This window comes from Chlamydotis macqueenii, chromosome 12 (assembly GCF_036417535.1).
Source record: "Chlamydotis macqueenii isolate bChlMac1 chromosome 12, bChlMac1.mat, whole genome shotgun sequence".
In the NCBI taxonomy this organism is placed as follows: Eukaryota; Metazoa; Chordata; class Aves; order Otidiformes; family Otididae; genus Chlamydotis; species Chlamydotis macqueenii.
Window position 1 is genome coordinate 18626198 of NC_141567.1, and position 21229 is coordinate 18647426.

Sequence of the window (21229 nt, forward strand, 5' to 3'; positions counted from 1 at the left end):
TCCAATAGGATATGATTGTTAGTATGAAGTGGGATCCAACCGGTAAGATTCTCCTGACATGTGCCAAAGAAGAAACAGTGAAGCTCTGGGGATACATGGGAGGATGCTGGAGACGCCTGCATTCACTGTCCCATCCAGCTCTTGTGAATGGCATCGCCTGGTGTGCCCTTCCAGGGAAAGGACCCAAGTTGCAGCTTTTACTAGCTACGTATGTAACTTTTAAAATTGTTTCTATGGCTCTTCCGGATGTCTTTTCTACCAGTCTTTAGTGTCCAGAGCAAAGAATAAGTTTCTCTTCTTTTTTAAAATAACATTCATTCAGTAAGCCAGTTGCTGTGAGATTCAGATTGAAAGCGTGGCTCTGGTCATGTTACCAGCTGTTTTCTCTATGCCATGAGATCTGTGTATGGTGGTCCTGCTTGAAATTTTTTTACTTAATCCAAATATTTTTTTCTGACAATATGTTAGTAAAAACTGAAAAGCTGCAGGGAGGAAGAAGACGAAAAAATGCATTTATCCATTGAGAGCATGCCTTTCCATTTTAGATTAATTGATACAATATAATTTTATAGGAAAGTGGTGAAAACTACTGATATTTAAAATTAATTTATTTTTCTAATTGATCCTGACTTTTTTAGAGGATGCCACAATGGTTTGGTGTGTGTCTGGACTGTTCCCCAGGACATATTAATCACATTGCAGTCCAGTTCAGCTTGCTCAGAAGGATGGTGGGACCAAGAAACAAGTGCCAAGGTAAAAAGAGTAAACTTGGTGTTTAAGAAATTCTCTTTGCTCGTTCTGAAATTGGGGGAGGAGAAGAATCTGAGTGAGTTACTGAAATCTCCACGTTTACTGAGAGGAGATATTAGCTAAAAAAAGTTTAGCTTGCATTTGTGTATGTAGGCATTTTCAGAACAGGAAATTAAAAACCAGAGGTTTAATTTAATTTTATTTGGCTAAAGATTATATTTTGTCTGTTTTCATTTTTTGTAGTTGATAAATTTATACTAAAAAGTAATAATTTAATTTTTTTTCTAGATAAAATTAACTCCAGATTAATTTTGCCTATGCAAATTGGTCTTTAATGCCGATGGCATTTTGTAAGGAAAGAAAAGATGATAATGTGATTAAGATATTTTTATAAATATTAACATAGTACTGATTTTTATTGTTATCTGATGGAAATTATCCTGTCTGTACGGATGATCAGCATAGTTCCATAACCATGAAATAATTTGCAGGATGGATACAGAAAAGCAGTGGAAGTCAAGTGTGTCTTTCAACTGAGAGGGCATATTACTCCTGTTCGGACTGTTGCCTTCAGTCCTGATGGATTGGCATTAGTATCTGGTGGACTTGGTGGTCTCATGAATATTTGGTCTTTACGGGTAAGATCATCTTTGCCATGGCATGATTCTTTTTTCAGTCTGAGTGTCTAAAATGCTCAAGACATCAGACTACTCCCCCTCCCCGCAGTGCATTAGAAGCATGGAATAGAATCATAGAATGGTTAGGGTTGGAAGGGACCTTCAAAGGTCATCCAGTCCAACCCCCCTGCAAGGAGCAGGGACATCCCTGACTAGATCAGGTTGCTCAGAGCCTCATCCAACCTGGCCTTGAATGTTTCCAGGGATGGGGCTTCCACGACCTCTCTGGGCAACCTGTTCCAGTGTTAATAAATAAAATAATGGTATAAAATTATAGATAATAGATAATAATAAAATGTAAATTGAAATTGTACTTAACATTTGAATGGTTTTATGGTTCTACTATTGATGCATTCTGTAGGTTTGATCATGTTAGTTAGACTTTGCACAACTAGCTACTCTCTTTATAGTTGAGAATAGTATTCTTACTTTGAGAACTTTTCCAAGAGTCAAATAAAGCGGATTATTAAATGCTTCTGAATCTTTAATTACGGTATCTCCTTAATACAAAAAAAATGCTAGGGTTTGGGGGGTTCTTTCGTTTTTGTTTTGGTTTTGGTTGTTGTTTTTTTTTTCTTTTAGTATAAACATTGAAATAGTTGTTGAACAGCTTGGGAGAATATCCCAAGGATATTCCCTTAGGAATGTGATTGTATGTATTTAAAGAGAAAAGTAGCTGTGTACACACACTGACTCAAAACACTTCTTTCCTTAGGATGGCTCAGTGTTACAGAGTGTTGTCATAGGTTCTGGAGCTATTCAGACTGCCGTGTGGATACCTGAAGTTGGAGTAGCTGTTTGCTCTAACAGATCAAAGGTGACACCATGTGTTAAAGTAACGTTCTTTCAAATTTTTTACTAGGAAAAAATGCCATTTGTCTGTCTGTATTTTTCCTTTCTTTTTCTTTTTTTTTGTTGTCTTTTTATTTTTAGAAATATCCAGATAGAAACATCTATCTAACTCTGTTATATTTTCAAGACACATTGTTTTGGCTTTCAAGTATCACCTGACCCTACGAAGACTGAGTTTTCTTAATAGTATCCCATGTTCAATTTGAGAGGACAGGGTGGAATCCTTCTGAGCCAGTGGCAATAAAGGGTGCTGCACACCGGTTACATCAGCTTATCTGTTTAATGGCAACAGCCGTAAATGGACAACAAAAATAGGCGGAAGTCAGATGATTTCTTCTTTATGTAGCATAAAGAAATATTTCCTTTTCCGCAGCAAATAAGATACCTCAGTGATCTAACTTAATCTAAAGCAACCTCAACGTCAGAAATTTTTAACAAGCAGCAGAATTTACTTCTATGTTTGCTGTGTCAGGAACTGCTGGCATCAGAACAGAAGTTTCATAGCAGTTGATTATTCCAAAAGATTATATTCTTTGTGAATGAAGATAAATATGGCACACGTTATGACTCCTGTTAGTAGAGTCATGCTGCATGTGGTTCTAAGTATTTTGGGATTCTGTGAAAGTATTTTCTAAATTCAGACCAAATATTGAAGGTCATATTACCAGGCAGATCCTAAACTAAGGTTACACCTAAAGTAAATCCCGAACTAAGTTTCCAGCATTCACTGTAATGAGCTCTGCTTATTACCATGTTTGCAGTCTTCTTTGGAATGATAATCGTAGTGTTGCCAGGGGAATGTGAAGAAATGGCAAGTGGATGGCTACTCTGTAGCATTTGTCAGCAGATTATTCACCAACAGAGACAAAAACGTTCAAGCTTGTATGTTTTCTGGCCCCTATGGAAACTAAGATGATTGGTGGTAAACCAATGGAGTTGAATAATCCTGTTTTATGACTTCTAAATTTCTAATGTGTCTTATGGCTGCTGTTAAACAGGATGTGTTGGTGGTGAACTGTACGTCAGAGTGGATATCTTCCAATCACGTCCTTGCAACCTGTAGGACTGCACTGAAACAGCAAGGAGTTCTAGGATTAAATATGGCTCCGTGCATGCGAGCTTTCTTGGAACGTTTGCCAATAATGCTTCAAGAACAGTATGCTTATGAAAAGGTAAGAGCAACGAACATGTTAAATGTGAACATTTAAAATTCGTGTCTGACATGAGGTCACTGTTTGAATCTCAACTGGTTTCAGTCTTTTACAACAGAGAACCCAGAAGGCTTTCCTACATCCTATTGGCAAATGTCTTTTGGTATTCTCAAAGCTAGTAATCTTCTAATTTGGGAATATTTACAGTATTAGAAAAACTCTGATACAGCATGGAGGAAAGTATTTTTCTACAGAACTGTCTTTGAAGGACTCCTGTTTCTGGATTGATTAATATATATTTCTAACTTTGCGTGTTCAATTTCTCTCTCCCACTCCCCTCACCTTTAGCCCCATGTTGTTTGTGGAGACCAGCTTGTTCATAGTCCTTACATGCAGTGCTTGGCATCGCTGGCCGTGGGCCTTCACCTGGATCAGCTCTTGTGCAATCCCCCAGTACCACCTCATCACCAGAACTGCCTCCCTGATCCTTCAGCCTGGAATCCTACAGAATGGGCCTGGCTGGAGTGCTTCTCTACTACCATAAAGGCTGCTGAAGCCCTGGCCAAAGGAGCACAATTCCCAGAATCATTTACTGTCCCAGACCTGGAGCCTGTTCCAGAGGATGAGCTTACTTTCCTGATGGTAAAATGTGCTGTATTGTGTCAACAGCGAAGCATGTTGTTATTGAGCATATGGTATCATGCAATTAATGTTTCTGAACTGTAAAATTTGTATTCATTAACATAAGCACCAGCAATAAGTGTAAGCTTATTTTTTAATTAACTAATTTTAATATACTGTAAAGATTGCTCACCCTCTGTGCATGTAATGAATACAAGTCAGCTGCATGTTAAGAAACAAAACAACCCAAAACTGTGACAGGAATTTTCATATGTGATAGAGGCAAGAAATTTACAGCTTTATAATGCTATTTTTAAAGTAACATTTTGGCACATTTCTACACCAAATTATTTTGCTGGTGTCAATTGTCTTTATGACTTGTTAAGATATGTAAACCAAAATAGAAATTTTGAATTAAGAATTTTTTATCAGCAAGCATATAACATTTTAAGCCCTAAGCATCAGTAAATAGGAAAAGACTACTTCATCATAAATTTTGTTTTCCTGTTTTTGATTTGGATAGCAAGTCATGGATAACAGTGTCATTGCTTGATAGGTGTAGTAAGGACATAAACTTGGCCTATGGACAAAAATAATGTATTTGAGTCTACACACATTCATTCTTACTGCTGTGCCACCTAGAATAATTTGAATGTCAATATTCATCTTGGTTAGAAAGAAAAATCTGTATTACCTAACAGAAAATAATGTGCATCTCTTGAGCTGAATGTGGTAACTGTGGCTTTTGTTGTGTAGGATAACAGTAAATGGATCAATGGTATGGATGAGCAAATAATGTCTTGGGCAACATCAAGACCAGAGGTTAGTAAAATTGATGGTTTGGGGTTTGTTTTTTTTTGTTTTGTTTTTTTTTGTTTTTTTTTAAACATTGTAAGCTGTTGAAAGTACTCTTGTCCTAAAGCATTTTTCATGCTATTCCATAGGACTGGCACTTGGGAGGCAAATGTGACGTGTATCTCTGGGGAGCAGGAAGACATGGACAGTTAGCAGAAGCTGGTAGAAATGTCATGATACCAGTAGCAGCACCTTCATTCTCTCAGGCTCAGCAGGTGATCACTTAAAAACAGACATAATTTAATGATTTACTATGTATTGTTTGTACAGTTTGTCAAAATCTCTCTCTGAATATCTTTTCAATTTGTTGGTTTAATTGACTATAATGTACCCCCAGAACATGTGTTTTCACTGAAGAGGAAGCCTTAATTATTTGACAAGTTCAAACCAAGAAGCCACTGAAATCTGACAAAACAAAATTATTTCTTATGAGCATGATTTGAAAATACTTGCACAGCTTTACATAATACACGTGCCAGTTTTGTTTTCTGAAAGAGCATTGATATTCAGGATGGAAACATCAAAACTAAATCTCAAGTAGGAATATATTGTGACTTTCCTCACTTTAAAAAGGTTTGCCAAAACTAGTAGCAATTTTCAATGAAGTAATTTTTATTATGATATGATCGGATAACAGAACTCCATTAAACATGGGGTGAGTGAAGTCTTATGTTACAAGGGTTGTCACAAAGGTATTTGCAGTGTGACAGAAGAATCTGTCGTCTTGGTATAATTACAAAGAAAAAAATTAAAAAGGAGATTGTACAACGTAATAAAAGTATCGCAGCGTTACTGCATCTAACATAAAAATCATCAAAACTCCTTTGTGTCTTTCTAAACTAGGTTGTTTGTGGTCAGAATTGTACTTTTGTCATTCAAGCTAATGGCACAGTTTTGGCTTGTGGAGAAGGGAGCTATGGGCGACTGGGACAAGGAAATTCTGATGATCTTCATGTGCTAACAGTCATTTCAGCACTGCAAGGTATAATTGTTGGGTTTGAAATCAGTTGATAGAGCACAGATGAGCATTTTGGTGGTTATTACAATTATTTGTGTTGATGCTATTTTTGCAAATTTACACATTAAAATATTGTAGTCTTCAATTTAAAAATTGAACAAATGTACTAGATGTTCATTTTTCCTTAAGATTTAAGTAGTAATTTATTAAAATTACTTGATTTTAAGAAGGCTTAAAGGAAAAGTGTTTGCTCCAGATAGGAACATTTCATTTCAAAACTCATGGCAGGCCAGAGGCGTAGGTTGTTGATGAGAAGATGAAGGTTTTGTTCAAAATAAAAATAAATAAATTGCTATAACAATAAAATTGTTATGGTGGTTGGTTCCTTTCCCTAGACTTAACTGGCTCCCGCTAGGCCACTTGGATAAATGTGTGTTAAGGTTTTATTTATTATTTATTCTGAACTTTTTTTTCTCATTTTTCATTAACAGGCTTTGTTGTAACACAGCTGGTGACCTCTTGTGGATCTGATGGGCATTCCATGGCTTTAACAGAAAGTGGGGAAGTCTTTAGCTGGGGAGATGGAGATTATGGCAAACTGGGACATGGAAATAGTGACAGACAGCGCAGGCCTAGACAAATAGAGGCTCTGCAAGGAGAAGAAGTGGTGCAGGTTCCAATTTTTTTTTTTTTCTCCCAGAAACTGCAAGTGTGATAACCTAGTGCTAGGGATGTTACAGAACCATTGTCAGTCTTGACAGTTTGAATTCATGAAAACAGGAAACTTTTCACTTCTCTGAGCATTATGAACCAAGGTGATAATTTCCAGTTGAAGGATGTTTAACACTACAGAGCTCAGTGTTGATTTGTGATGTTAATTGACAGTTGTTACTGGAGAAGACTGAAAATTAGAAAGAGCAGGGAAGAGAGGATTGGTCAAAAGATTGTCAGAATACAGACATGATTTCAAAGTTTCCCTTGGTCTTTGTCAGGTGACTTTGACCTACAAAACTATTCACTGAGACCACCTCCTAAGTACTACATGTGCATTATAACGATGCACAAAAACATATTTGGCTTTGGGAGTTTCTTTATAAAAATATAAAATATTCATACAACAAAAGCAATCAATTTGCAGAAAACGGTAGTTGGGAAAATAAATGAATAAATAAAACACCTGAAAGCTTTTCTTCATGCATGTATCTGATTGAGAAGAATAAGAGATAGATTGCTAGAGAAATCATTAATACTAAAATATCTGTATTTTTGCTCTTTATAAAGTAAATATAGTTTACGGGAAGAAAAGGTATTACATATTTACATGTCATAGCTAATAGAGTTTTCCCCTTAAATTTAAAACGTGTAAAAAATGTGTTTATTTTGCTTTCAGATGTCATGTGGCTTCAAACACTCAGCTGTGGTGACAGCAGATGGCAAACTTTTTACATTTGGAAATGGCGATTATGGTCGATTAGGACTTGGAAATACTTCCAATAAGAAACTTCCAGAAAGAGTGACAGCGCTGGAAGGTTACCAGATTGGACAGGCATGATTTATCTAAAACTAGCAATGTATCTTTGTTTAAAGCTGATCTTTTCAACATATCTAAGTGTTCTCATTTTTTTTTTAACCTTGGCTTTTGTTTTGATTATGATGACAGAATTTGACTATGCATAATTTTTTTACTTTCCTGACTTTGATCCTCTTTCTGTAAAACTGCCTGTGTTTTTTAACATTCTAACATTTCAAGATTTAGACATTTTTAAGCATGAATTCATGCTCTATTTGATATTCTTAAACAATGAGCACGTGTAGTATAATACTATCCTTTGGTTCTAGGAGCTGAAAGGAAGCAAATACCTTTGGTCCTAAATGTCTTTAAAACAGTGTAATAAGCAATGGAAGTTTTAATGGTTTTAAAAGGATACTTACTTTTTAAAACACAATTTTTCTTCTCTTAAAGGTAGTTGGGGTGTTTGAGTTAGTAGTAAGTTAGCAAAAACTGTGGTAATAACATATTTCTTTCAACCAGGTGGCCTGTGGACTCAATCATACTGTGGCTGTGTCAACAGATGGCTCAATGGTTTGGGCTTTTGGCGATGGAGATTATGGTAAACTTGGTTTGGGAAATTCCACTGCAAAATCCTCACCGCAGGTTAGAATTCGCATAGATTTTTGGTGTTGTTAAATGTGTAATTTTCAGAAGTTTAAGTATTCATAACATCTACTATATTGTTCTAATACAATGTAGCGTAAATAATTGTGATAATAGTTATGCTGAGCCTGATACTTTAAAGGATTTAACGAAAATAATAGTGACCTTATCTCAGTGGCAGTACAGATTGTGAAAATTTTAGGTTAAAGAAGAGGGCTTTCTTATTTTAAAATTTTGGAGGAGGAGTGTTTACACACTCATCTACTTCCTCCCATTGCCACTCCTTCCTCACTTCCAGTAAAAAAAGGTATTTGGAATCATTGTACATATAATAAACTGTTAGTTCCATTAAAGAAAAAGGGAAAACTGTGTCTGTTTTCTGTATTAATTTACAAGCATTAATTAAAGTAATCCTACAATGTATACATTGCACAGTGGAAATTATAAAAATTCTTTTTGGAAGCAGGAACTACAGATGAAATTCATATTTGCTCTCTGTTTATATCCTCATAATACTGTAGCTCTTTCTCCTTTCCCTTACCCCTTAGAAAGTGGATATTCTGTGTGGAATTGGAATAAAAAAAGTTGCCTGTGGAACCCAGTTCTCTGTTGCACTGACGAAAGATGGTCATGTGTATACTTTTGGACAAGGTAGGACAATCTGGTATTTGGACCTTTCCATCTATCAGTTGGCGTGTACTGCAAATGAAAAGCCAGAATATTAAGACATATTTATAAGACTGAACCAACGCTGCTTTTCAGATCTGTGCTAACCTAATCTGAATTTTAGAACTTCAACAATGCAATTTTAACATATGCCTAAAATCCAGATTTGTGGCTCTATGTAGTTTGATCTCAGGATAGCCTTTCAGTTTACAAATTTACTTTTTGAAGGCTATTTTCCTAAAAGTTGATTGAATTTCACATGTCCAAAATACTGAGTTACTTAAAAGTTTACTTTGTCTAATAAAGCATCTGTCTATACAAGTTGTTTAAAAATCTGGACAGGAGAATTTCCAAGTGCACTGAATTAAACGTGTTTAAACTTCTTAAGTCAGTTCATTCATATGTATTAAAAAACCATAAATTTGGATCTCAAAGTCTTGTTTTAATAGAACCTGATCTCATTTGAGACTTAAAATGAAAATAGGGCTTTTGCAATATTAGTGAGTGCTGTTTTGTAAGAAACACACACTAGATTTCTCTCTAACCAATTGCAGTTGTCTCCCAGTTCCAAGAGTAAGTAGAATTGCTTTTTGTCCCTCCCTGACTTCTACCTGCAAGTAAAATTAACTTTTTAATGTTCTTTACATATATAGACATGTGCTTGCAATTTTAGATCGCCTGATAGGTTTACCAGAAGGTCGCGCTCGAAATCACAACAGACCCCAACAAGTTCCGGTACTGTCAGGAATCTTCATTGAGGACATAGCTGTCGGAGCAGAGCATACGCTGGCCTTGTCATCTACAGGGGACGTGTACGCTTGGGGTAGCAACTCTGAGGGACAGGTATGTACTATTCCCTCTTTATTTTTAACCTTTATAAGAGTATAATTGTACTTTACAGATGTGATTGAAATATCTTTATTTTAGTGGGGAAAACAGCTTTTATTTTTGTTCCATTTCCCCTCCTCAGCCATAACAACGTTTTAGGCATTTGCATTATTTTCTTTTTTATTTCCTTTGCTCTTACATGGTAGAGGTTTGAGAAAGTACTGAAAACATTCTATCTGAATTGTTCTCATCAAAGCTTTTGTAAAAAATTACAGATTTTTGTCTAATACTTGAGCTATCTTCAGTTTTTTCAACATAGTAAAATTTATGGTTGATGTCAATGAGATTTGTGAATCTTTTGGTGCTTAAAAATTTCTAGCTATTTTAAGGTCTCTGACACTTAAATCTGCTACTCACATTGAGTACAGATGCAATATTCTGTCAAAAAGGTAAATGCTAGCATCATAAAAGATATGTACAGTAAATATTTTTATCCCAGTAAAAATGCACTATGTAAATACCATTTTTTACCATTTGCTGTGAATTTTTGCTTAGAGAGTTTTAGAAATATCATGACAGTTGTTGATTCTTCTTTGTCCCTTTCACATCTGCTATAAATTGTCAGCTTGGACTGGGCCATACCAACCATGTCAGAGAACCAACCCTAATAACAGTCCTGCAAGGAAAGAATGTTCGGCAGATTTCAGCAGGACGTTGCCATAGTGCTGCCTGGACAGCTCCGCCTGTCCCACCGAGAGCTCCAGGTACAGAACTGAGGTTGTTTGTACGGTCGTTTGATTTAGTCTTTATGTTTGCTGGGGGATGAGTGCAGAAAGAACTTCTAAATATTTGAGACAAAATTTGGTTTGTTTTATACCCACGCAGGTTTTCAAATTATCTTAGTCTCTTAATTTTGCTACTGTCGTCGTTTAACTCCAGTAGGCAGCTAAGCACCACATAGGCTACTGCAGAGGAAATAAACTCTATCCCAGCCAAAAGTAGTACAGCTACCCTTTCTGAAATAATGCATTTTTTCCTCTTTCTGTGGTAGGCGTTTCAGTGCCTTTACAGCTTGGTTTGCCTGATGCCGTTCCACCACAGTACGGGGCACTGAAAGAAGTGAGCATTCATACAGTAAGAGCAAGGCTCAGACTGCTGTACCATTTTTCTGACCTCATGTACTCTTCATGGAGATTACTTAACCTCAGTCCCAATAACCAGGTAAAATACCACAGCCTAGCTGTGTTCTGTTAAGCCGTGTCGCTAGAGAGTTTTTGACCAGATCGATATGGATCTTAGTCATAGGTTCTATAGGTCTTTTGTAATAAATAAAAAAAAAAACCAAACATAAATCCAGATTAAACCAAACTTCGTCAAAATATTCTTACACATTTTTGCTTATGCTAACCTTGACATGTCAATGTTTCAGTTTCCAAAAGCTTACTAGCCTCAAAGCTAAAACCAAAAAGTGATAAACTGTCTATTTCCTGAAACATTGAAATGCTAATGATTACTATGAAGGTTTTTTACTCTGTAAAGAATGGAATTAATATCCTTTATTAATATGTTTATTCTCATACTGCTTTATTGCAGAACAGTACATCTCATTACAATGCTGGAACGTGGGGAATAGTTCAAGGACAGCTAAGGCCCTTGCTAGCCCCACGCGTATACACGCTCCCCATGGTACGCTCTATAGGGAAAACTATGGTTCAGGGGAAAAACTATGGGCCACAGATCACTGTGAAAAGGATATCAACCAGGTCAGTATTGTTTGCACAGGGCATTGTGTTAGACCTCAAACAAATACTGATATTCATACTTTTTCCATAATGTTTGCCATACTGAGGTCTCTCTGTACAACTTTGCTAATTGAGTGACTTCAGTAGCCTGTACATGTTTATGGGTTACGTTGTATGACTGTGTCTTTTTTTTTTTCTTTTTTTTTTTTCTTTTTTTTTTTTTTATTAAAGAGGTCGGAAATGCAAGCCAATTTTTGTACAGATAGCAAGACAAGTGGTAAAGCTGAATGCATCAGACCTTCGCCTACCTTCCCGTGCCTGGAAAGTGAAACTGGTTGGAGAAGGAGCTGATGATGCAGGTGGAGTGTTTGATGACACTATTACAGAAATGTGTCAGGTATGAGAAGTCCGTTAGTTCAAAATTTCTGGGTAGAGGTTTTGTTCTCTCTCGTCTCTTAGTATTTTTCCGATACCTTCTTGCAGCATAGCAAATACTTGTTCTTCGATCCTGAGGCACAACACTAGTGCTGCCCACTTAGGGATGTCTCTGAGGATAAAGAAATCTTCCTAGATTGTGGCAAGGAGATGCAGAAGGCCATGCTATAACTGGTGTTACAGTAGGCCCCCTGGAATTCTGAGATGGGCCCCCACACATTATGGGAGCATTTTGCAGCCCCCATTTCTGTCCAGCCAATACCTTCTGTGAGAGAAGCTGTACGGTATTCCCTCATTACAGTGCATTCCCTGCATGCAATACAGAACCATCCCAGGCACGTGTTTCTTACATACCTGAAGATAGGTGTCACCTCTCAGATTCAGTGCTGGAAAGGAGATCGATAGCAGAAAGTGCACATTTTTGCCTGTCTGTCACCAGGATATCGTTGCTGTTGTCAGCATAACTGTCTTTTCAGATTCCCCTGGACACTGAAGGCTTTGGCCTACCGGGACTAAGATAAAGCTGGTCAATGCTAATGTGTCCTGCTTGTAGCTTTAAAGATGTGTCTCAGCCCTGTGATACAACTGTGATTGTAGCCAGGAGAAGGATTCAAGACAGTGCTGACTAGAGAAGTTTGGCGGTTGCTTTCAGGAGCCTCAAACCCCAAGGAATGAGGGTTAGTGAGGATAATTAGTGTATCTGCTTAGTCTGAGACAGCTATGGACAGAGCTCAGACTGGCATTGGAGTTAGAGTTAGGATACAGGATGGAAGAAGCTGAAGAACTCCATTTATTAATGGAATTTCTGAAGCCTGTAAGACTAAGTAGGGTTGACTCAGGTAAGGACTCAGGTGTAGTTTTAGGCGTTCTTTCCTAGACAGTTTACATTAGATACAAGGTGTGATGAGGGTTCAGAACAAAACTAATTGAAAAATTTGCTTCATTTTTGGTTCTTGAAAAAGCTGTACCAGTAGCGTGTATAGCTTATGGCTTCTGATTATTTCTGAAACAGGTACCAGGAATGTATCACAAAGCAGGCACAGCTAAATAACCATTATAGTCTGACATAAGGGTAGGTCTTGAAATAAAGATGGTTTTGTTAGCAAAAATCATCCCCACCATATTTAGTTTCTCTTAAATGTTTCACCTTAGTTTGTAAGAAGTAATCAACAGTATCATGGAGTATTCTGTCTTGTAATTCTATTATGTTGTAATATTTCTGTAATAGGTTTGTTATCCCTGTGTCTAAGAAGGCTTTTTTTTGTTGTTGATTTTTAAGGAACTGGAAACTGGGATAGTAGACCTGCTTATTCCTTCCCCCAATGCTACAGCTGAAGTAGGCTACAATAGGGATAGGTAAGTTGTACAGGATTTGCTTTTATTGCAGATATTAGCGGGTGAAACTTAAAATCTTCTAGTAACTGTTTTATACCAAATGATGAGACTTCATTACAGTTTCTAGTAAATTTTTCCTTCAGGTTATAATGTTACTTTATGGTGGAGGGCGTGGTTTTAACATGACCTTGCTGATTGCTGATGGCATAATTCAGAGTAATGTCAACAACCCCAGCCTTTGTGGTCAGCATTAGTTCTGCCTATCTCGGCCTCCATTGTTTTAACAGCCAAAGATGACAGTAATCTTACTTGGACACCCGTTGCTGATGATTGTGTTGGCAGTGACCGTGCTTAGAAATGTTTTGTCTTTTACTTCTAATGAAGTAGCATCAAAATGATACTAGAGTATTTTCCCCGATTCTTTGTTCTTTCAGGTTTCTCTTTAACCCTTCAGCGTGTTTAGATGAACATCTGATGCAGTTTAAGTTCTTGGGCATTCTTATGGGTGTAGCTATTCGTACAAAAAAGCCATTAGATCTTCATTTGGCTCCAATGGTCTGGAAGCAACTTTGTTGTATCCCACTCATCTTGGAGGATTTGGAGGAGGTAGATCTGCTCTATGTGCAGACCCTCAACAGCATTCTTCACATTGAAGACAGTGGGATTACTGAAGAAAATTTCCATGAGGTAAGATATGAAAGTTGGAGCTTTTAGGTTTATTCTGAAAGCCATTACTTTATCAGGTTGACCTTAACTTCAGTATCTAGATAATTCAGTGTCTCTGTTACTGGGATATCAAGCACTTCATATGGATTTGGAATAGTTTGTGATCTTACTATAGCCCTAGGTGTCTGATAGTAAAATATTTAAACTTAGATCAGTAGAGTGACTTACACTGAACATACTTCTCCTGTTTTGCATAACAGATGATTCCTTTAGATTCTTTTGTTGGCCAAAGTGCTGATGGTAAAATGGTTCCCATAATCCCTGGAGGGAACAGTATCCCACTTACCTTTTCAAACAGGAAAGAATATGTGGAGAGGGCAATTGAGTACAGACTCCATGAAATGGACCGTCAGGTAAGAGTCTCATTGTGACCCTGTCCCCGCTGTTAATGTGAGCTGTGTTTTTGCCTTATGCAAATTTCCATTACAGTTTATTAGGGAATAAGAAAAGCTTGGCTTTCTGCATCTCACCTGGGTCCCTGTGGCTTTTTTTACCCCCACAAACTGTTCTGGAGTTTTGTTTTAAATGAGTCCTGTTTTTCTTAGTAATTGCTCAATTGACAAAAGAGCTTTAGAAATCAGAACTTGTCTTTCACTAGAGTAGCCCCACTGCAACTGTCAGCTCCACAGGAGAAAATAACTTGGGATCGTGCGTGCTGTGCCCTGTAATTAGACATTGCAGCAACATAGACGAGCTAAAGAAAATAAAGGAAATATTATTGACATTTGTTTAACTTAAAACTACTTCTCTTCTGCTTTAGCACAGAAACTACAAATATTAATTACCAATTTGCCCACTTTGGTGTATTTTGTCATTTGTATAGTGAAGCTTGGGAAAGCAGTATACTAAGTACATGGTAGGAAAACTCTTTCCCTTTTTCTCAAGATACAGATGCACACATGATATTATCTGCATTAGAAAAGGAAGTTTCTTATCAGAGGTACCAAATCCTAAGTCTTGTAGTACTGACTTCTTAGAAATATGACTTTGTGCCAGCTCAGATGTGTGGGATATATGCAGTTTTTTGGTTTAGCCATTGTCATTCGTGCTGCTAAATTGTACTTTTTAAAGTTCTTCTGTTTTGTATCAGAATATGTTCTTTAATGTGCAATTACAACTAAAAATACCTGTAATATTCTCCAGGATTTCTGAGAGAGGATACAGCCCTTGCAGGGGATGCATGTCTGGGAGATTGTATTTAGCAGATGTTCTGTAATTCCGTCTCTTTATCTCATTTCTCAGTCAATAAGTTACTTTTGCTTTTGGATGGTGGAGTAGGGGGCAGAGGTAGACAATTGCACTTCAAATGTCTCTTCTTTTTTGGGCAATAGGTGGCTGCCGTAAGAGAAGGAATGTCTTGGATTGTTCCAGTTCCTTTGTTGTCTCTTCTGACTGCTAAGCAGTTGGAACAAATGGTCTGTGGAATGCCAGAAATATCAGTTGAAGTTCTGAAGAAAGTTGTGCGATACAGAGAAGTTGATGAGCAGCACCAGCTAGTACAGTGGTTCTGGCATACCCTTGAAGAGTTTTCAAATGAGGAGAGAGTCCTTTTCATGAGGTTTGTGTCAGGAAGATCTCGATTGCCGGCCAACACAGCTGATATCTCTCAGCGATTCCAAATAATGAAGGTTGATAGGGTAAGATGCTGTTTTCATTGGGGATTTTTTTGTTGGGTTTTTTTTTTTTTAAATTCCTGTCTTGTGTAATATGTCCTTTGTCAATAGGAGACAGGTTTCCATAATTGTAAATTTACAGAGAAAGTATGGGATGGGATAAGCTCTGAGCTATTAAAACCAATCATTTTAATCGTGTAGAAGCACATACACTACATGAATTGCATCTTAATTCATTTGGTGCGTTTACTATAGTTACTATAGTTATGTGATTGGAGCTCAAGACAAGCTCTTGAGCAAGAAACAAACCTTCAGGTATTGTAGCCTGTCCACAGTAATTTTCTGTTCCAATCCCTTTTTTCATTTGGTAATTTTCACCCTTTTTGAAAGTTTTAAACCTGTGTAAGTGGCAACGTGTGACCACTAGTTAACTCTTAACCTCTTGAAGCCACTGTAATGAGTTTACAGTACATTACTTTACATACAGGATGCATTTGTTTGGCTTTACCTTAGCTTTTTGTGCAGTGAAAGCAGATTCTCTGTGAATTGACTGTCAGGTGTGTCTCACATTGCCGCATGTTAAGGCACACTGCAGTATGTAATTTGAATGCTGCTTGATATCTCCCAGTGGGCTGCTGAACAGTGCAGTCAAATTTTCAAGTAGTTGAATTCCACTAGTGGGTTGAATTATTTGCAGAGCAGCTGTTGCAGCAGTGGTTTTGCACATACTTAAGGATGAAAGAAGTGATGTAAACAAGGGAGGCTGCTCTGCTTCTTAAAAGGGATTTTGAGACAGAATGTGAAAATGCTGAATGATAGAGGCAAGGAAGGGAGGGAGCAATGAAATATGGATATGTTGCATTTTTTGCTTCATTCACAACTTAACAGTGTCCCACCTTTTATCCATTTCCACAGCCTTACGACAGCTTGCCTACCTCACAGACTTGTTTCTTTCAACTGAGGCTCCCACCTTACTCCAGTCAACTAATCATGGCAGAGCGTTTGCGCTATGCAATCAATAATTGCAGGTCTATAGACATGGACAATTATATGCTCTCCCGGAATGTGGACAATGCAGAGGGCTCAGACACAGATTATTAATATTCTGTGAACAAAATAATTTTCCTTTTACTACAAATAGTGCCCTAAGTCCAATTCATTGTTGACATAATTTTACAGTAACCATAGATGTTTTAGGAGCATAAAAACAGATTTAATAGACAGTGGCCACATTTTAGTTACTCTAAATGTAACAAAAAATTAGATGTTTTTATTTTTTTGTGATTGTAAAAAAAAAGAAAAAAGGAAAAAGAAAACAAAAAAGTATGATCAGTAAGTTTTTTCCTCCTTTTTTGGTCACTTTTGATAAGTTTGCATGGAGACATTTTGGTGCATTTTTGTTGGGAATAGTACATTTGTAAGCCCTCCCAGTGAACATGAAGAGTTGTACATTGTGTATAATTGTTCATTAGCAAGGACAGTTTTACATGAATATTCACATATTTATTTTGTTTTAATTTGAATTGCCTGTGCAGGGTTCCTTATGCAGAAAGAAATAAAGCAAATTCAAGAACTGGTTGCTTGTATGCATTTGTGAACTGTGCTTGGTTTACTCAAGTCTTCATACTTTTCTATTTTGTCTTAGGAAATTATAGCATTACAGTGTTTAGACAGGATGCGGCATTTGGAGCGAGTGAAAATGTTTATCGTCGATGCAGCTGATGTGTAGTACTGTGCTCTTCATTCTTAATGTCTGTGAGGGACTGGCTTTTTCGGGTATACCGCTATTTATTCCTCGTACTTCAATACAAGTTGATGTTGTACTTGGTTCCTTCTTGATTTGCATTTAAACATTTTTCTCCTCTGGGGCAGCAGTTGTTCACAATAATAACGTACTGCCACCTTGACTCAGAAACCTTTACATCTTCTGTCAAAACAAATAAAAATAAAAATTAACAGCTCCCCCCCCCCCCCCCCAAACCCCAACCCCCTACCTTTTAAATACAGATTTTTATGTAATTGATTCCTGAAAAAAAAATTAAAATGAAAGTGACAGGGTAGCAGTTAAGGATATGGATATTATATGCAGTCTTAGTTTATGCCTTTGATTTTAGTGAATTTCATGTCTTTGGTCTCATTTCGTTGCAGCCTGGATCAGAAAAGTGTAGCTTACACTGTACTGTTTCTGTTTGGCTAGAACAGTAAGGTACTCTGCAAAGAAATTTTTGGTTTATGTCTTAGGGAAGTGCTGAAGAACAGATAATTCCCCAGTGTCTCTGTCAAAAACATTATTTATGTCAAATCACAAATGCTGCTTGGTGTTCAGGAGCAGGATTTACCTGGGCTGGGGAAAAAGGATGGAGTCTGAGTTCGCCCTTCCTCATTCTCACTGGACTCCTTGGTAAGGATGCCGTGGGGCCTCTGGAGAAGAGGATAGAAATTCCTATTGTTTTCCCTCGTGTGATTGTTGTACATTAGCAGGGATTGACAGGGAAACTTCCCGGTTATCCGAGACTGAACTGGTATATTGCAGCCAGCTAATAGTGGTCAAAGGGCTGACTTGCTAAGCTGTAAGAATTCCAAATCTGGGTTTTGTCTGGTGAAGTTATTTTGGTTTCGCTATTTGTTGGGTCATGGAAGAGGCAGAAGGTTCTTGAGCTATGACCAAGAACCAGACTGCAACATGGACCATCTAGAAGTGGGGCTTTCAGCAGTTTTGAGAGGAGAGACTCAGGGCTCTGAAATAATGCAGACATAGTTTCCTGCTGCGTTATTTGTTATGGTTCTAAACAGGACTGAGATTTTGGTGTCCCATCTCTGTGTTGTGGGGGACTATATTAATGTCTTGGTCTAAATTTATAGGTGTAATACATAAAAAATACAAGGTTACGAATAAAAGGGAAACTGCTATATGAAGTCCTGTATTATTGCCTACTAGACTTCATTTATGTGTCTGAATTAGTGCTACTGGTTTGTCAGTCAGTTTCAGCTGGGCACAGAAAATAATAAACTGTGCCGGATACAACTTTGTATGGACTGTGCGGTTGGCTTCTTGGAGAATGAGGGTGTTTGGGGAGGCAGTTTACAGTAAAGTGAGAGAGAATGTTGATATTGGTAAATATTTCTTTTTATTAAAGGATTGTGCTTGATTGCTTTAATTGAAACTTTTAAAATTCATTGTGCTTGTCCTTTCAATAGTCTTAGCATCATTAAAATTATCAAGCACTTAATTATTTTTATTTTATCCTACCGTTTGTTTTCACCATAATTACATTGTGCATACATTCCTTTTAACCTGCTGACTGACACTTTTCTGTTGCTGGGGATCTGAGTGAGGCTGGAATCATGTTCAGGTTTTTGCATAATGCTTTTTATACACAATTGCACGCGTAGATAAAGAATGCACAGCACTTGAGTATGTCCTACTACTGGAGACCATCTGAGAATGTTCTAACCTTCTGTCAGTTTAAGGGTATTTTACATATGCAAACCTCTCCCTACATGGAAAGGAGAATAAATCTTACCAGTGCATGTCTGTGTTCTGTAGTATAAGTAGGTCATATATGCAGTTATTTAAAGAAAAAAAATACGCAACTCAATTTTGTAACAAACCTTCCAGTGGCAGCGTTGTTGCGCTAGGCAGAGTTGGCTGTAGCAAGGTGGACTGCAAGCAGTTTCCAAATGGCATGGCTCGTTTCCTTGCCACCTTCCGCATTGGATAAGACGTACGTGTGTGACTGAAGCAGGGAGTATCAGAGGTAAGAGCAGGTGTGTGACAATGTCTTTATCTAGACCCTTTTCAAATTAATATGAGATATGGAGGCACAGTAAACTTAGAAGTGTTACATTCTAAACACAACTAAAGAAAAACAGCTTGAAAAGCTTTAGCCACAAAAGTAACGTGCTGGGTAGGTATTCTATAGAAAGCCACCTAGATGCCAAAAGCCTGTGTCTCGTGTTGAACATGACCACTATTTGCTGCTGCTTATTTTTTGCTGTACACGAGTAGTACCGAACCTTTTCCTTACACTTTAACTCTCAAGAAGCACTCACTCTCAGGTTTATAAGGCTGTTGATTCTTGAAGCCCATCTTTTCTGTTTTGTATTTTGTTTTTACTATGGGATTAGATAATTTATTCTCTACCACCTCTGGTATTTCCAATCGCTTTTTCCGACTTTTTTTTTTTTTCCTTTTCCTTTCCCACCTAGGAAGTACATCTCTAGGCTTCTGAGCTGTCAGGCTGTGGGACAGCTGGACAGCCCTTTGAAACAGGCAGGCACACTACAGCAGAGAGATGAGCAGCCAGTCCCCAAGACGTAGAGGTAGGACAGTTACTTTAACTGGGTGAAGCCTCACTCTTTCTGGAGCTAGGGGTGGTAGTGTTGGTTCATCTGACAGAGCTGGAATTGAGTGGTAGGTGGAATGCGTGTCTGTCGTGCTTAGAGGGGACTGGTAAGAGCAGAATGTGTTCTCAAACAGTAGCATTCTCCAGAGAAGAGCTGAACAAGTGATGTCAGGCCTGGAAGTTTGATTTAGATTTAGCCCTTTTGACTGGGTGATCAAGTTTAACGGCAGAAAATTACCAGTGCTGGTAAGTAAGGAATTTTACTGTGCTGCAGGACTTTGTTTAGTTTCCTTTTACTTTATTGCCAGGCTGGGCTATTTTACCACAAAGAAAATACGAAGAATCTTCTGGATGTTGCTTTTCCCCTGTTGTTTAGGAAAAGGCACAAACTTTTGGTAACGAAGTCGTTTGCCACTTGCATCTGATAACCTGATGCAGCTTCCATGTAGGCATCTTGGCTTATGTCACCTTTCTTTTAGTACTTCCATAAAATGACAGATAACAAGGCTTTCTCCCTCCATACCTGGTAACTTAGAGTTAGGGTGAAGAGTGAAAAATGTTTCAGTGATGTTAAGAGCACACTGATTAATTCAAATGGCTTGGAACTAAAGAAAACTGTTAACATGCTTCCATCCTTGCATAATGCCTGAAGTAAAATGAAATCATTATATAGTCAACTTTCAAATTGGATTGCTAAGCAAGAAAGTTTGTTACTGATGCTGAAAAAAAATTTATCAAAACAACTGTGTTGAAATTCTACCATGTCATGAACAAATACCCCTCATTCAAGAAGGGGAAGAGCAAAGTAATACAACTTTGAGCATTTGTACACTGGCAAAGAAACCAAGTGGGAGCGTTCCAAGGCCCTTTTTAGCTCTGTAAAGTGAAAAACCACACCACTGCTGTGTGTGTCCCCCCCCGACCCCATACCCCCACCCCCCCGCCCCCGCTGAAAACAGTCCTGATAGAAAACTGACAAAAAGGAGTAAATAATACATAGACATGTGCAAACTTGCTTTCATGTCTTGTAGCTACCTGAAAATCTCTTAGGTGTGACATCTGCAGAGACGTATCTTTCATCAGAGTGCTCAGAGAGCTGGCATCAGGAACAGGTCTTTGGTTACTAATGGGACCGTACAGAATTCCTGCCTTGTTTTGGCTTGTCAGCAATATGTGAACCTGCTGTTTCTTCCATGCAAGAATTTTGTATCCAAGGTAAGAATTGTGTCAACATCCCAGTTTCCACATCACAGTAAGTTTGTTCAGCCCAGCAATCTCCTTTCCAAGTTGTAAATGCTTTTTTAGGATTGCTTTTCATCCTTCCTGTCTGTGCTTCCAGTTTTGTTCCTGACTTTGTAGTGCATAAGGGTCCTACTTAGATTTTAGGAATGAGTTAATGAAATACCAGAATACTGTAGTGGCATGCCATTAAATATCTCTAAGTTGTTAAGATGCAATAATTAAATTATTTGTCTTTTGGGCGAATGTTTCTTACAGATACTCATACTGATCAAGTATT

General features: G+C 37.7%; 1 protein-coding gene across 8 annotated transcripts in view; it reads left to right on the plus strand.

Moving 5' to 3' along the window:
* The window catches only part of HERC1 (HECT and RLD domain containing E3 ubiquitin protein ligase family member 1), a 102109-nt gene extending 85159 nt beyond the window's left edge, over positions 1-16950 (plus strand). For 7 of the 8 annotated variants that reach the window (XM_086756857.1, XM_086756863.1, XM_086756859.1 and 4 more), the window contains exons 56-78: positions 9-208; positions 639-753; positions 1242-1388; positions 2143-2244; positions 3278-3451; positions 3779-4072; positions 4808-4873; positions 4996-5121; positions 5750-5888; positions 6356-6537; positions 7255-7410; positions 7897-8019; positions 8568-8670; positions 9359-9528; positions 10139-10277; positions 10565-10734; positions 11107-11276; positions 11487-11652; positions 12970-13046; positions 13460-13712; positions 13952-14104; positions 15083-15388; positions 16280-16950. In XM_086756857.1, coding sequence (XP_086612983.1) covers positions 9-208; positions 639-753; positions 1242-1388; positions 2143-2244; positions 3278-3451; positions 3779-4072; positions 4808-4873; positions 4996-5121; positions 5750-5888; positions 6356-6537; positions 7255-7410; positions 7897-8019; positions 8568-8670; positions 9359-9528; positions 10139-10277; positions 10565-10734; positions 11107-11276; positions 11487-11652; positions 12970-13046; positions 13460-13712; positions 13952-14104; positions 15083-15388; positions 16280-16465 — 3717 coding nt within the window. In that variant the 3' untranslated portion in view covers positions 16466-16950. Of the gene's footprint in view, positions 1-8; positions 209-638; positions 754-1241; positions 1389-2142; positions 2245-3277; positions 3452-3778; positions 4073-4807; positions 4874-4995; positions 5122-5749; positions 5889-6355; positions 6538-7254; positions 7411-7896; positions 8020-8567; positions 8671-9338; positions 9529-10138; positions 10278-10564; positions 10735-11106; positions 11277-11486; positions 11653-12969; positions 13047-13459; positions 13713-13951; positions 14105-15082; positions 15389-16279 lie in introns of those variants that run through there. The other variant, XM_086756864.1, reaches the window with a different exon arrangement.
* The last annotated feature ends 4279 nt before the right edge of the window (positions 16951-21229 follow it).